Consider the following 13,804-nt stretch of genomic DNA (forward strand, 5'->3'; position numbering starts at 1 on the left):
TAATGTTATGTCACATTGTAGGGCTGGCATTACACATTATGCAACACAGTACCCCCAATTCACATTGTGCCACACCTTAGTGCCTCCACTTCATATTGTGCCACACCATAGTGCCTCCACTTCATATTGTGCCACACCATAGTGTCTCCACTTCATATTGTGTCACACCATAGTGCCTCCACTTCATATTGGGTCACACCATAGTGTCTCCACTTCATATTGTGTCACACCATAGTGCCTCCACTTCATATTGGGTCACACCATAGTGTCTCCACTTTATATTGTGTCACACCATAGTACCTCCACTTTATATTGTGCCACACCATAGTGCCTCCTCTTCATATTGTGTCACACCATAGTGCCTCCTCTTCATATTGTGTCACACCATAGTGTCTCCACTTCATATTGTGCCACACAATAGTGCCTCCACTTCATATTGTGTCACACCATAGTGCCTCCTCTTCATATTGTGTCACACTATAATGCCTCCACTTCATATTGTGTCACACTATAGTGCCTCCACTTCATATTGTGTCACACCATAGTGCCTCCTCTTCATATTGTGTCACACTATAGTGCCTCCACTTCATATTGTGCCACACTATAGTGCCTCCACTTCATATTGTGTCACACTATAATGCCTCCACTTCATATTGTGCCACACTACAGTGCCTCCACTTCATCTATCTATAAATCTTATAAATGAGAACGTCTGTTTGTTTACTTGTCTGATTGCGATAACTCTGAAACCACTGAACCAACTGCGGTGCGGTTTTCGCCATTGTACAGGCAATTTTCCTACGCAGGTTTTAGGCTAAGTATCATCACGATTGGTCGTCAGGGGGCTGTGAACAGGGCTCCGCAGGGAGGCGTCTCATGCACTGCTCTCTGCTAGTTGTCATCGGCAGATGCCTGATAGCGACAATATAACGTAGGTAAAAGGGATAGAGAAAGTTAAAGAAAAGAGCAAGAAAGAAGAGCAAAACAGAACGAAACAACCTGACTGCTCACACGCACTGTGAGTGGTCACCGAGCAAAGGATAAAAAAACGTGTCAGTCAATTATATAAATGCAGAGGGAATATTAAAGTAAGAGTCCACGGTTCCCAAACTTTGATAAATTTTTTGAAGGAACCTCTCAGAATACTCGTGATATATTCCATAGAGTGGATATGCCAAATTCTTGCTATAATTTCATTGAGGTTAGGAATCACAGCGGATTTCCAGTGGGCTGCTATGATACACCTGGTTGCTAACACAATGGTGAAGATTCAAATGTTTGGAAAGTCGGTCGGGTGTCTGTTTTTTCCTAACGAATAGACAGGAAAAAACAAACTCCCAACTGACTTTTCAAACATGTGATTCTCCCCCAGTATGATTAAATAATTTGTTCTGGTGATGAGACATTTCAGGGACACTCATTGAAAGCAGAAAGCACTTGGGGTTAAGGAGCACTTGGAAAACTAGAATTGAATTAATTAGAGTTCCTATTTCTTTCCATAGGGTACCATGATAGGCTTATTCGTAGGTAATTGTTGTTAATTAGTACTTCTTTGGACTAACATCTATAAATGTAGTTCAAAGAGCTATACATTATTTTTTGGAACAGACTTCCGTTATCACTGACTTCCACCTGAGCGGAGCCAGGTACTGCAGCTAGTATTCTATACTATTATAATGCCCTCCAGTTCGTTTTATACCACATTTTATACAACATTACAATGAGCAGGTCCGGGGCATAACGATATAATGTAGGCCCCAAGGCAAATGTTTGTATGAGCCCCTATGTATCACCCAATGGTGAAAAATGTGTATAACACATGTAACTGTGACAGGGAAGGTGGCCCCTCTCAGCTCTGGGCCCCATAGCAGCTGCACTCCCTGCACCTATGGTAGCTACGCCCATGTATATAACACATGTAACTGTGACAGGGAAGGTGGCACCTCTCAGCTCTGGGCCCCATAGCAGCTGCACTCCTTGCACCTATTGTAGTTACACCCTTGTATATAACACATGTAGCTGTGACAGGAAAGGTGGCCCCTCTCATCTCTGGGCCCCATAGCAGCTGCACTCCCTGCACCTATCGTAGCTATACCCTTGTATATAACACATATAAGTGTGACGGAAGGTGGGCCCCTCTCAGCTCTGGGCCCCATAGCAGCTGCACTCCCTGCACCTATGGTAGCTACGCCCTAGTATATAACACATATAAGTGTGACAGGGAAGGTGGGCCCCTCTCAGCTCTGGGCCCCATAGCAGCTGCACTCCCTGCACCTATGGCAGTTACACCCTTGTATATAACACATGTAACTGTGACTGGGAAGGTGGCCCCTCTCAGCTCTGGGCCCCATAGCAGCTGCACTCCCTGCACCTATGGTAGTTACACCCTTGTATATAACACATGTAACTGTGACTGGGAAGGTGGCCTCTCTCAGCTCTGGGCTCCATAGCAGCTGCACTCCCTGAGCCTATGGTAGTTACACCCTTGTATATAACACATGTAACTGTGACAGGGAAGGTGGCCCCTCTCAGCTCTGGGCTCCATAGCAGCTGCACTCCCTGCACCTATGGTAGCTACACCCTTGTATGGTTGGGGGAGGTTTTAACTAGGTGCCTGGGGGGAGGGTTTAGCTAGAAACTACGGGTCAAGCAGTGAGAATAGTAAGGATGGAGGTAGTGAGCTGAATGGGGGTGGAGAAGGGGGAGGGAAAAAGCAGCCGGCAAGGGTACTGCCAAAACACAAATTAACGATGAACATGGATTGCTAATAATGCACATACAAAATACAGTTCCTAGCATTAGAGGGAATACTTATCTTAATTGTATGTATGTAAACGCTAGAAGCCTTACAGGGAAGAAGGGGGAACTAGAAGTCCTTGCAGCAAACAAACAGTATGATATTATAGGTCAGTGGTTTCGAAACTTTTTGGAATCACGGCGCCCTAGAATATCAGAATTTTTTTCACGGCACCCCTAGGCCAAAAATTTCTTATTGAGAAATTTTGAAAGAATTATTACATTAATTAGATCGCGTTTATATGTCCTCCTTAGGGTCAGTTGCGTGGTGAGGGACAAGATTTGCTTTTGTCTGGCCACATATTTCATGACTGGCAGCCACCAGCACTGGTTTTGCCTATTATATTGACCGTGAATAATTTTAATTGGTCCTGGACCACCAACCCAGGGCACTCCTGCAAGTGTCCCGAGGCACCCCAGGAAGCCACGGCACACAGTTTGGGAACCTCTGTTATAGGTATTATGGAAACTTGGTAGGACGAATCTCGTGATTGGACAACTAATCTGGAGGGTTACACGCTGTTCAGGAGAGACAGACTAAATAAAAGGGGTGGAGGGGTATGTCTCTATGTAAAACTTTTTTTAAAACCTGATATAAAGGAAGACATTTGCGATGGGACCTTAAATACAGGTGAAACTCAGAACATTAGAATATCGTGCAAAAGTTCATTATTTCAGTAATTCAACTTAAAAGGTGAAACTAATATATAGACTCATTACATGCAAAGTGAGATATTTCAATCCTTTATTTGTTATAATTTTGATGATTATGATTTACAGTTTAAGAAAACTCCAAATCCAAAATCTCAGAAAATTAGAATATTACATAAAATCAATAAAAAAAGGATTTTAAATACACAAATGTCGGCCCTCTGAAAAGTATAATCATGCATATGTACTCAGCACTTGGTTTGGGCCCCTTTTGCATGAATTACTGCCCCAATGCGGCGTGGCATGGATTCTATCAGCCTGTGGCACTGCTTAGGTGTTATGGAAGACCAGGATGCTTCAATATCGGCCTTCAGCTCTTCTGTATTGTTCCGTCTCATGTCTCTCATCTTTCTCTTGGCAATGCCCCATATATTCTCTATGGGGTTCAGGTCAGGCGAGTTTGCTGGCCAATCCTGCACAGTAATCCCACGGTCATTGAACCAGGTTTTGGTACTTTTGGCAGCGTGGGCAGGTGCCAAGTCCTGCTGGAAAATTAAGTCAGCATATCTATAAAGCTTGTCTGCTGAAGGAAACATGAAGTGCTGTAAAATGTCCTGGTAGACGGCTGCGTTGACTGTGGACTTAATAAAGCACAGTGGACCAACACCAGCAGATGACATAGCTCCTCAAAGCAATACAGACTGTCGAAACTTCACACTGGACTTCAAGCATCTTGGATTGTGTGCCTCTCCATTCTTCCTACATAATCTGGAACCTTGGTTTCCAAATGAAATGCAAATTTGCTCTCATCAGAAAAGAGGACTTTGGACCACTGAGCAACAGACTAGTTCTTTTTTTCGGGTGGTATTCATGTGACCGCCGGTCAGCTGACCGACAGTCACATGACCTCCTCCGTGAGCCCGACGGCTCACTATCCCGATGGTCGGCATGCCGACCAACAGGGACTATTTCCACTCGTGGGTGTCCACGACACCCATAGAGTGGGAATAGAACCCGTGGCGACCGCGGGTCGCCACCGAGCCCGCAGCGTGGCGATCGCCGGTCACCAGTACTACACCCCTTTTTTTCTTGTCAGGAAAAGGCCATTCAAAAGTGTGGGGAAGCTTCACAAGGAGTGGACTGAGGCTGGAGGTAGTGCAGCAAGAGCCACCACACACAGATGGATCCAGGACATGGGCTTCAAATGTTGTATTCCTCTTGTCAAGCCGCTCCTGAACAACAAACGTCAGCGTCTTACCTGGGCTAAAGAAAAAAGAGAATCTATGGAGCATTGCCAAGAGAAAGATGAGAGACATGAGACCGAACAATGCAGAAGAGCTGAAGGCCGATATTGAAGCATCCTGGTCTTCCATAACACCTCAGCAGTGCCACAGGCTGATAGAATATCATGCCACATCGCATTGGGGCAGTAATTCATGCAAAAGGGGCCCAAACCAAGTACTGAGTACATATGCATGATTATACTTTTCAGAGGGCCGACATTTCTGTATTTAAAATCCTTTTTTTATTGATTTTATGTAATATTCTAATTTTCTGAGATTTTGGATTTGGGGTTTTCTTAAACTGTAAGCCACAATCATCAAAAAACAAAAACAAATAAAAGCTTGAAATATCTCACTTTGCATGTAATGAGTCTATATAATATATTAGTTTTACCTTTTAAGTTGAATTACTGAAATAAATGAACTTTTGCACGATATTCTAATTTGCTGAGTTTCACCTGTACTGTTGAGACTTTATGGGTAGAAATTGCATGCGGGAGAAAGGGACTGAAGGAGATACTTTAAAGGGATATGCTACAAACTGCCTGATATTAATGTGTCTGATGAGGAATTGTTACTGAAACAAATAAAAAAAGCGGCAGGATTAGTAGACGTAATAGTGATGGGAGATTTTAACTATCTAGAGATTAATTGGACAAATGATTCATGTGATACTGCTAGGGGTAGTAGGTTTTTAAACACACTAAATGATCACTACTTACTTCAACTAATTGAGGAACCAACTAGGTACAATGCAATCTTAGACCTGGTACTAACAAACAATGGGGATTTGATATCAAATATTATAGTAGGGCAGCCCATCGGAAACAGCGACCACAATATGGTTACATTCAACATCAGTTTTCAAAAGCAGCTCTATACAAGCCAAACTAAGACCCTAAACTTTAGCAAAGCCAACTTTGACATGATGAGAGAAGCTTTAAGTGACCTTGAATGGGAAATTATATTTCAAGGCAAGAATACGACAGAGAAATGGGATGTATTAAAAACGTTGCTCGCTAGTTATACTTGTAAATTCATTCCCATGGGCAACAAACGAATGAGTAATAATTTCAAACCAATGTGGCTTAACAAAAAGATTAAGGAACTAATGGCCAAAAAGAGGCGAGCATTCAAAACGTTTAAATCAGATGGGAAGGCGGAGTCATTCCAGTACTATAAGGATTGTAACAAAGTATGCAAAAAAGAAATCAGAGCGTCTAAAATAGAAACGGAAAAGCTAATAGCAAAGGAAAGTATATCAAACTCCAAAAAGTTTTTTTAAAAGGCAATTTGGGCGTCCTAATCAAAGACGACAATGACATAGTGTAAAAATTAAACAAGTTTTTCTCATCAGTATTCACAAGAGAGGACCCGATGGCCGGATTAACACATAACCTCAGCAAAGTTAATGACCCACAGCTTAATGCTTATTTAAGTGAGGAAAAGACCGATTAAAAAAAATTAAGATTAATAAGTCACCTGGTCCCAACGGAATTCACCCAAGGGTTCTCATGGTGCTACACTCCGCATTAGCAAGACCCTATACTTGATTTTTCTTGACTTGCTTACATCAGGCATGGTCCCCAAAGACTGGCGTATAGCGAAAGTAGTGCCGATATTTAAAAAGGGAAGTAAATCTGAACCAGGTAATTATAGACCAGTAAGTCTTGCATCTATAATGGGGAAAGTACTGGAAAGTATTTTAAGGGATAGGATACAGGAGTTAATTGAAACCAATAAAGTTATTAATAAGAACCAACACAGATTTGTGAAGGATAGATCATGTCAGACTAACTTAATAGGCTTTTATGAAATGGTTAGTGCGAACCTAGATCAGGGTAAAGAGGTGGATTTTATCTTTTTAGACTTTGCCAAAGCTTTCGATACAGTACCTCACATGAGACTCATATACAAATTAAGAGAACTTGGGCTAGGGAGCACTTGGGTTAGAAATTGGTTGTATAAAAGGGAGCAGCGAGTGGTGGTAAATGGACCGTTTTCGAATTGGACTGAAGTTCTAAGTGGTGTGCCACAAGGGTCTGTACTTGGACCACTATTGTTGAACATTTTCATAAATGATCTAGATGTGGGTCTAGAGAGTACAGTGTAAATTTTTGCATACCAAACTGTGTACGGTTATAGATTTGGAGGAGGACGCTAAGTCTCTACAGAACGACTTATTTAGATAAGAAACATGGGGGGTAATTCAGACCTAATCGCTGGGCAGCAATTTTTGCAGCCCTGCAATCAGATAGTCGCCGCCCACTGGGGGAGTGTATTTTAGCTGTGCAAGTGTGTGAACGCATGTGTCGCAGAGCTGCACAAACTGATTTGTGCAGCCTGCGCAGCCCAGGACTTACTTAGCTGTTGCGATCTCTTCAGCCTGTCCAGGACCGGATTTTACGTCAGACACCCTCCCTTTCAACGATTGGACACGCCTGCGTTTTTCCCGACACTCCCTGAAAATGGTCAGTTGGCACCCACAAACGCCCTCTTCCTGTCAGTCACCTTGCGATCGCTATTTTCCGCACCATTTTGTCGCTATGCATTGATCCCCGTTTCTGCGGTCCATCGCGCCTGCACGTTGCGGTGCATATGCATGCGCAGTTCGGACCTGATCGTAGGCTGTGAGAAAACACAGCCTAGTGATCAGGTCTGAATTACCCCCATGGGCAGCAAAATTGAGAATGCGGTTCAACATAGACAAATGTAAGGTAATGCACTTTGGTAGCAAGAACAGAAACACTACCTACATACTAAATGGGGTGAAACTAGGGGGATCTGTACTGGAAAAAGATATAGGTGTTCACATTGATAACAAACTTAGCAATAATACCCAAAGTAGGATTGTAGCAAATCAGGAAAAGAAGGTATTAGCATGCATAAAGCGTGGAATTGATGCAAGGGATGAGAGTGTTATACGCCCATTGTATAAATCACTGGTGCACCCACATCTCGAGTACTGTGCACAACTATGAGCACCATGCTATTAAAAGGACATCCTGGAACCAGAAAAGGTTCAAAGACGGGCAACCAAACTGATTAAGGGGATGGAGACGCTAGAATACGAGGAAAGGTTTGATAGGCTAGGCATGTTTACACTGGAAAAGAGGAGATTAGGAGGGGACATGATTAATATTTACAAATATATAAGGGGTCTATACACAGAACTAGCGGGTAATTTCTTTTTGATAAAATCACCACAAAGGACACAGGGACACCCGATTAGGTTAGAGGAGAAGAAATTTAGCACTCTGAGATGGAAGGGTTTCTTCACAGTAAGGACAATGGGGGTCAATCCGAGTTGATCGTAGCCCTGCAAAATTTTGCAGGGCTACGATCAGGAATAGAGACATGCAGGGGGACGCCCAGCAAAGGGCTAATCCACCGCGCATGTCAGTGCCGCCCCCCCCCCCCCCCACAGAAGTGCAAAGGCATCGCACAGCGGCGATGCCTTTGCACTTCAAGAGTAGCTCCCAACCAGCGCAGCTTTAGCATGCTGGCCGGGAGCTACTCATCGCTTCCCGGCCTGCAGTGGCTGCGTGAGACATCACGGAGCCGATGCGGGCCACTCCCCGCGCGGTTCCGGCCACGCCTGTGTTGGCCGGACCGCGCCCACAAAACGCCATTTCGCCCCCTTCCGCCCATCGACCGCCTCTTCCTGTCAATCAGGCAGAGGCGATCGTTGCGCAGCGACGGGCGGCCATGCGCAGTTCTGACCCGATCGCTACGCTGCGATAAACTGCAGCGTGCGATCTTGTCAGAATGACCCCCAATATGTACTTGGAATTCCCTGCCTGAGTAAGTAGTAATGGCGGATTCAGTCAATACTTTTAAGAATGGGCTAGATAAATTCCTAATGGATAAGGACATTCAGGGTTAAGGTGGGTAAATCATGCACTTTAATAATAAAATAAAATAACTATAAAAAAAAAAAAGAGGATTGGACATGACAGTTAAACATTCACCAAAGTTAAAATTAGTGATCTCCTATACTGCAATATTTTAAGACTAATAGGTTGAACTCAATAGACAAATTGTCTTTTTTCAACCTCAAAAACTATGTTACTATATAACACATGTAACTGTGACAGGGAAGGTGGCCCCTTTCAGCTTTGGGCCCCATAGCAGCTGCACTCCCTGCACCTATGGTAGCTACGCTCCTTGTATATAACATATGTAACTGTGACAGGGAACGTGGGCTCCTCTCCACTTTGTGTCCCAAATGCTAATTGTGCCATAATGTCTATAGATATTTGTAGTGCAGCACAGTGCAGCAGAAATACAACAAGGGTCGGTTCTAGACCTTGTGGCACCCAGGGCGAAAGTTTACATTGGCGCCCGCCCCCCCGACGGGTAAAACAGGGTTAGTGTGCGCTGTAAAAAAAATAGGGGCGTAGTCAGTTATGCCCCCTGTAGCTGTGCCTTCAGTAGTTGTGCCCCCCTGTAGCTGTGCCCTCAGTTGTTGTGCTCCCAGTACTGTGTCCCCTGTAGCTGTGCCCCCAGTACTGTGCCCCCTGTGTAGCTGTGTCCCCAGTACTGTGCCCCCTGTAGCTGTGCCGCTCTTACAAAAATAAATAAATACTTACCATCCCTGCTTCTGCTACCCGACCGCTGCTGCCCTCCATCTCCGGCCACCAGCACCGCTCCTCGGATCTGTGGGAGAGACATCATGACGTTTCTCCCATAGCACCACATAGACACTTGAGGTCAATTATGACCTCTAGCATCTATAGTCGCTCCCACAATGCCATGTGGTGCGCAATTACGTCATCGCGCACGGCACCAGTAGCGGCTCTTGCCACGACGACGGCGGCGCCCCGGGCAAAAGTCCTGCTTGCCCGTGGCAAGATCCGCTACTGATTACAACTGTCAGGGTACTAGTTCCCACCATGGTTGGACAATGTGGTCCTGGATCAGGTACAGACTGTAGTGTTATCCATTCTAGACCAGAAGGTTTTTCCTAAGTTCTAGTCACACATCTACTGACCGATTTCAGCACCATTTGCTAATGTATAAGCCTTTCACTGTATGTAAATACGTTCTGTCATCAATATTCAGTGTTTATTTAATGTGCTTGTTTCAGACCTGCTGTTCTTTGCACGTTTCTGGAAGGAGAATAAAGACCCTTATATGGTGTGTCACCACTTTGCGGTGGTCTATGCATACAGATTTGTGTTGGTATGTACCGAGTGTGATCTCTGGGTTTGCATGGCATTATGGGCTATCCCAGTACACAGGTTGTTGGACACAAAGGGCCACAGTGAGCTACGTTAGAGTGCCGCTGTATGGCAGTGACACAGCCCAGCAGTAAGAGGAGGCCAGTGTAGTCACCCCCAATCTCTGAGTAAATGGAATGTTTCACCAAGAAACCTTCATATACACAGTCGAGTCACATTATTATGACCACCAGCTACAGTAATAACCAGAGTAACCGCCATGTGCAGCATGGACAGCACCTAGACGGACTGGGAGTGACTCAATAAGGTGCCGGTAGGTTGGCACAGGTACATTTTGACAATAACTATTCTGAGGAAAAGGGGAGTGGGAAAGCTACTGCACTAGTATAGTATTATATGTTATTTTTGTATTTTTACTACTACAAACCCCATATTATTTTCTGTTTCATAAATTTGAATTAGTTATGGGGGTGCTGCCACACACCGTAGTGTTACCAACTTTGCAGAACTTGTATACCAAAAAGAAGAAAGAATTGGTCTCAAGTGGCGCACAAAAACAATTAAACAATTGCCTAAAATATAACTTTTATTCCAGTTTATCTAAAAAGACCTGTAACTGTGAAATATTAAAACCAACATGTAATGACAAGACAAAATGTGATAATTAAAAACACACGCTGCACTCTGAGTGTCATGCACTGCTATTTTATTTACTTATTGGGTACAATGACCTCTATGTATTTTGTGTGTATTTTCTGATATTGTGTGAATAAAATTTTTATCAATATCCGTATTGCAATCTGTCTCTGTTTTGTATCAATTACCAAACTCTCCAGTATATTGTGAGATATAATGTCACGTCTGAAATTTTCAATGTGTCTGTGTCAATACACTTGCTCTAGAATTTTACTGGCTGCTGGCTAGTGAACCCCTATCTCATTTATCCACAGATTTTACTCTGCAAGGTGCATATGTATAATTCAAGTTTCCAGCAGTTTATTGTTTATTTCTTACTCCTTAATATCACCTTATGTGATCAGTTAAGATTCCATATTATCAACTGGTGCTCTCAAACTATGTAGTCAGCACTGTCAGTATAGAGAAGAGATGCTGTGTCTCACTGTTGGTACATTCCACCTTTTGTTACAGTAATCATAGCTTATAATCTCAACTCAGATGGTATCCACTTAGTGGGAGTATATTATTCTCTGAAATACTGATTGTATCACTATATACTGCACCCTTTTATTGCAGAGGAATAATACTTTATTATGAGAAATTCATTCAAGGGGATCCACTGCTCTATGTATGCAGCTTTAACAAGGAGTGAGTGAGTTGACACATAAATTTGTTTCCAAAATAATCCACTCATTTATTTCTCTCTGGAGATTTGGTTATTTTAGTAACAGATTTGTTGCAATTTTTCTATATAGAATCTGCGGGTTAATGGATACACTTGATGGTTAATGTGTATCAACCTCCTGCCCTTCCACCTCTGATTAATACATAATTGTTTACAATGTATTCAGAGCAGCTGCCTGACACTGAGTTTTGTGTGAGGGCAGTAATGGTTTCCTATTCAGCAACAAACAGTTCCAGATTTCTACTCCTATATAATAGTGTCTTATGGTATTATATTTAGTCCACTATAAACTGCTGCTAGTGGCTGGATGCTTGATATACTTGTAAGAGGGCAGTTGTTTGATTACCATATATTCATTATATTGCCGCTTACAATGTATTCCACACACATGCATAGAAATAATTACTAGATACAATCTGCATCTTTCAGCCAATTAACTGGAGACAGCCGTGGTTTCATACCCTATCATATTGTATTGGCTTTAGGATTGTATAATACACCACGGGCACCTCTATATATACTGTCTATAAAGGAGTATGTTAGACACTATGTCTCTCTTCTAGTGATAGATTTTCTAAATAGCTGTTTACTTTTGCTGCTGATTATTTAACTCGCCACCCCTCTGTATTAGGAGTGCATTAATAGTCACAATCACACTCAGACATATACACATATAATTAGCATGCAAGCATTATTTCCACTCTAGTGCAGCGTGAACCGCCGACGCGCGTTTCACAGAGTGTTTTTTCAGGGCTAACCCGAATGTCTCCGGTAACCGGATTATCACAGTTCCGCCGCTCCAATCCCGGCCCGATTTCAGGGTCACGTGATTCCTTAATCCAATCGCGGCGCGGCTCCTGTGTATAGAGACTCAGACAAAATGTCTCTAGTCACGTGTTGTCCCTGGACTTATCATAGGACCTGAAATACTATTTGCTAGAAGGAAGGACACTGTTAGAATTGTGTCTCCTACTATGGGTTCCCGATCACGTGACTCGCTTTTACACTTGCAGTGGAATTCCTATGTATGGGGATTATAAATGGAGTCTGTCTTATCACGTGGTGTCTCCAGACCAATCTCGTAGCATACATTTTATTCACTAGAAGTGAATACAATGTTGTAAGTGTGTCTCCTAACGTGCGTTCCGTTTTTTGATCACCTACTCTGTTTAGATCCATATATTAAATAGGATAAGTTCCCTTGCCTTTGATCATATTACATAATGCCTCTTCTACTTATATCTTTACTATAATGGTATGATTATACCTACTATCTTATGCGTGAAAAATCTATTATATATCCCATTAATTTATGTTGAATTTGTTAAATTAATAATAGTGTTAAAATAAACATAGCTTTAAGTGGGATTGAGTGACGTGCAAATAAGAAAAACAAAAAAAACAAAACAAAACCACAAAACTAATATTAGTGACCAAACATGTGTAAACAGTGACCGATTAAGACCCATTTAAGCTTATATGGGTACCTGTGCAATTAAGATTAGTGAAACAGTAAGATTTCAGTGCTTATTGAATAAGAATAATAAAAAATATTAAATATTAAAAAATATATAAATAATAAAGATATTTAGTGAAAAATAACGATAATGATCATATCTTCATGATCATGTTGTGCTGAAAGTCAGTACAGTGCTGCCTGTACTTCATTCTAGTGGTATGTCAGTGATCTATTGTGCAGAATTTCAGTGCGGTACTAAATGTACTGCATTTAAGTGATGTGACTGTGATCCATTATAAGGATTGTGTATGTGTTATAATATGATCCTGTATCATTATGCTTATCCATTGATCTTAATCATACGGATTTCTCCATCTATCCCATATGTCCATTCTTATGTCTATTTTTCCTTTTTCTCCAGGTTCTCAAGGTCCAGGTCACAAGGTAAGTATTGACTTTCTGAGTCTCCTAGCAATATTGTTTCCGTGTTGGAACTGTTTATAATTAAGTACATCTTCCTTATAGGAAAAAGTTGTTGTCACCCTTCTCATTATTCATTATTCCAGATCTATATGTTACTCACGCTTGTAGATATATGTCTGTATACATGTTATAACTCCCTATGTCCATAGGCACACATTTCCACTTTTTCGTTCTGTGTGCCCTGTGGTTCACTGTTTCATGGCAGTGTTACATGATTATTTTCAATTTGTGAGTACTTCACTCAATCCTGAGGATCTGTATATCTTTTTTCTCCTCTTTTTTTTCTCTTTTTTTTCCCTTCCCCCTTTCTCTCTATTCTTCCCATTCTTAATAGGTAAGAGTAAGTCATGAGGATAGATCTTACTAGTGTTGAGAGCTTTTTAAGATTAGTAATTGTCCCAGTTTAGATACTGTTTCTAAAGAGGTTATTGGGGACTGGATGTATTTATTGAGTCTTCCTAAAAGAGCTGGCCAGTAAATGAATTATAGGAATGGTAAGTAACTATTGTATTCATTCAATCCCAATGGGTACTGACTATCCATTAAGAATATCAGTTTTGTTTCCAATTTCAGAAGTTCATTATCT

The 13,804-nt window shown here is 42.1% G+C and overlaps 1 protein-coding gene across 1 annotated transcript in view; it reads left to right on the forward strand.

Annotated features, from left to right (window-relative positions):
• LOC134936242 (TLC domain-containing protein 4-A-like) overlaps window positions 1-13,804 on the forward strand; it is a 171,670-nt gene that overhangs the window by 131,442 nt on the left and 26,424 nt on the right. Inside the window, 1 exon segment of the mRNA XM_063931239.1 lies at window positions 9,820-9,914. Within this exon segment, the coding sequence (XP_063787309.1) occupies window positions 9,820-9,914 (95 nt within the window).

This window comes from Pseudophryne corroboree, chromosome 6 (assembly GCF_028390025.1).
Source record: "Pseudophryne corroboree isolate aPseCor3 chromosome 6, aPseCor3.hap2, whole genome shotgun sequence".
Lineage (NCBI taxonomy): Eukaryota > Metazoa > Chordata > Amphibia > Anura > Myobatrachidae > Pseudophryne > Pseudophryne corroboree.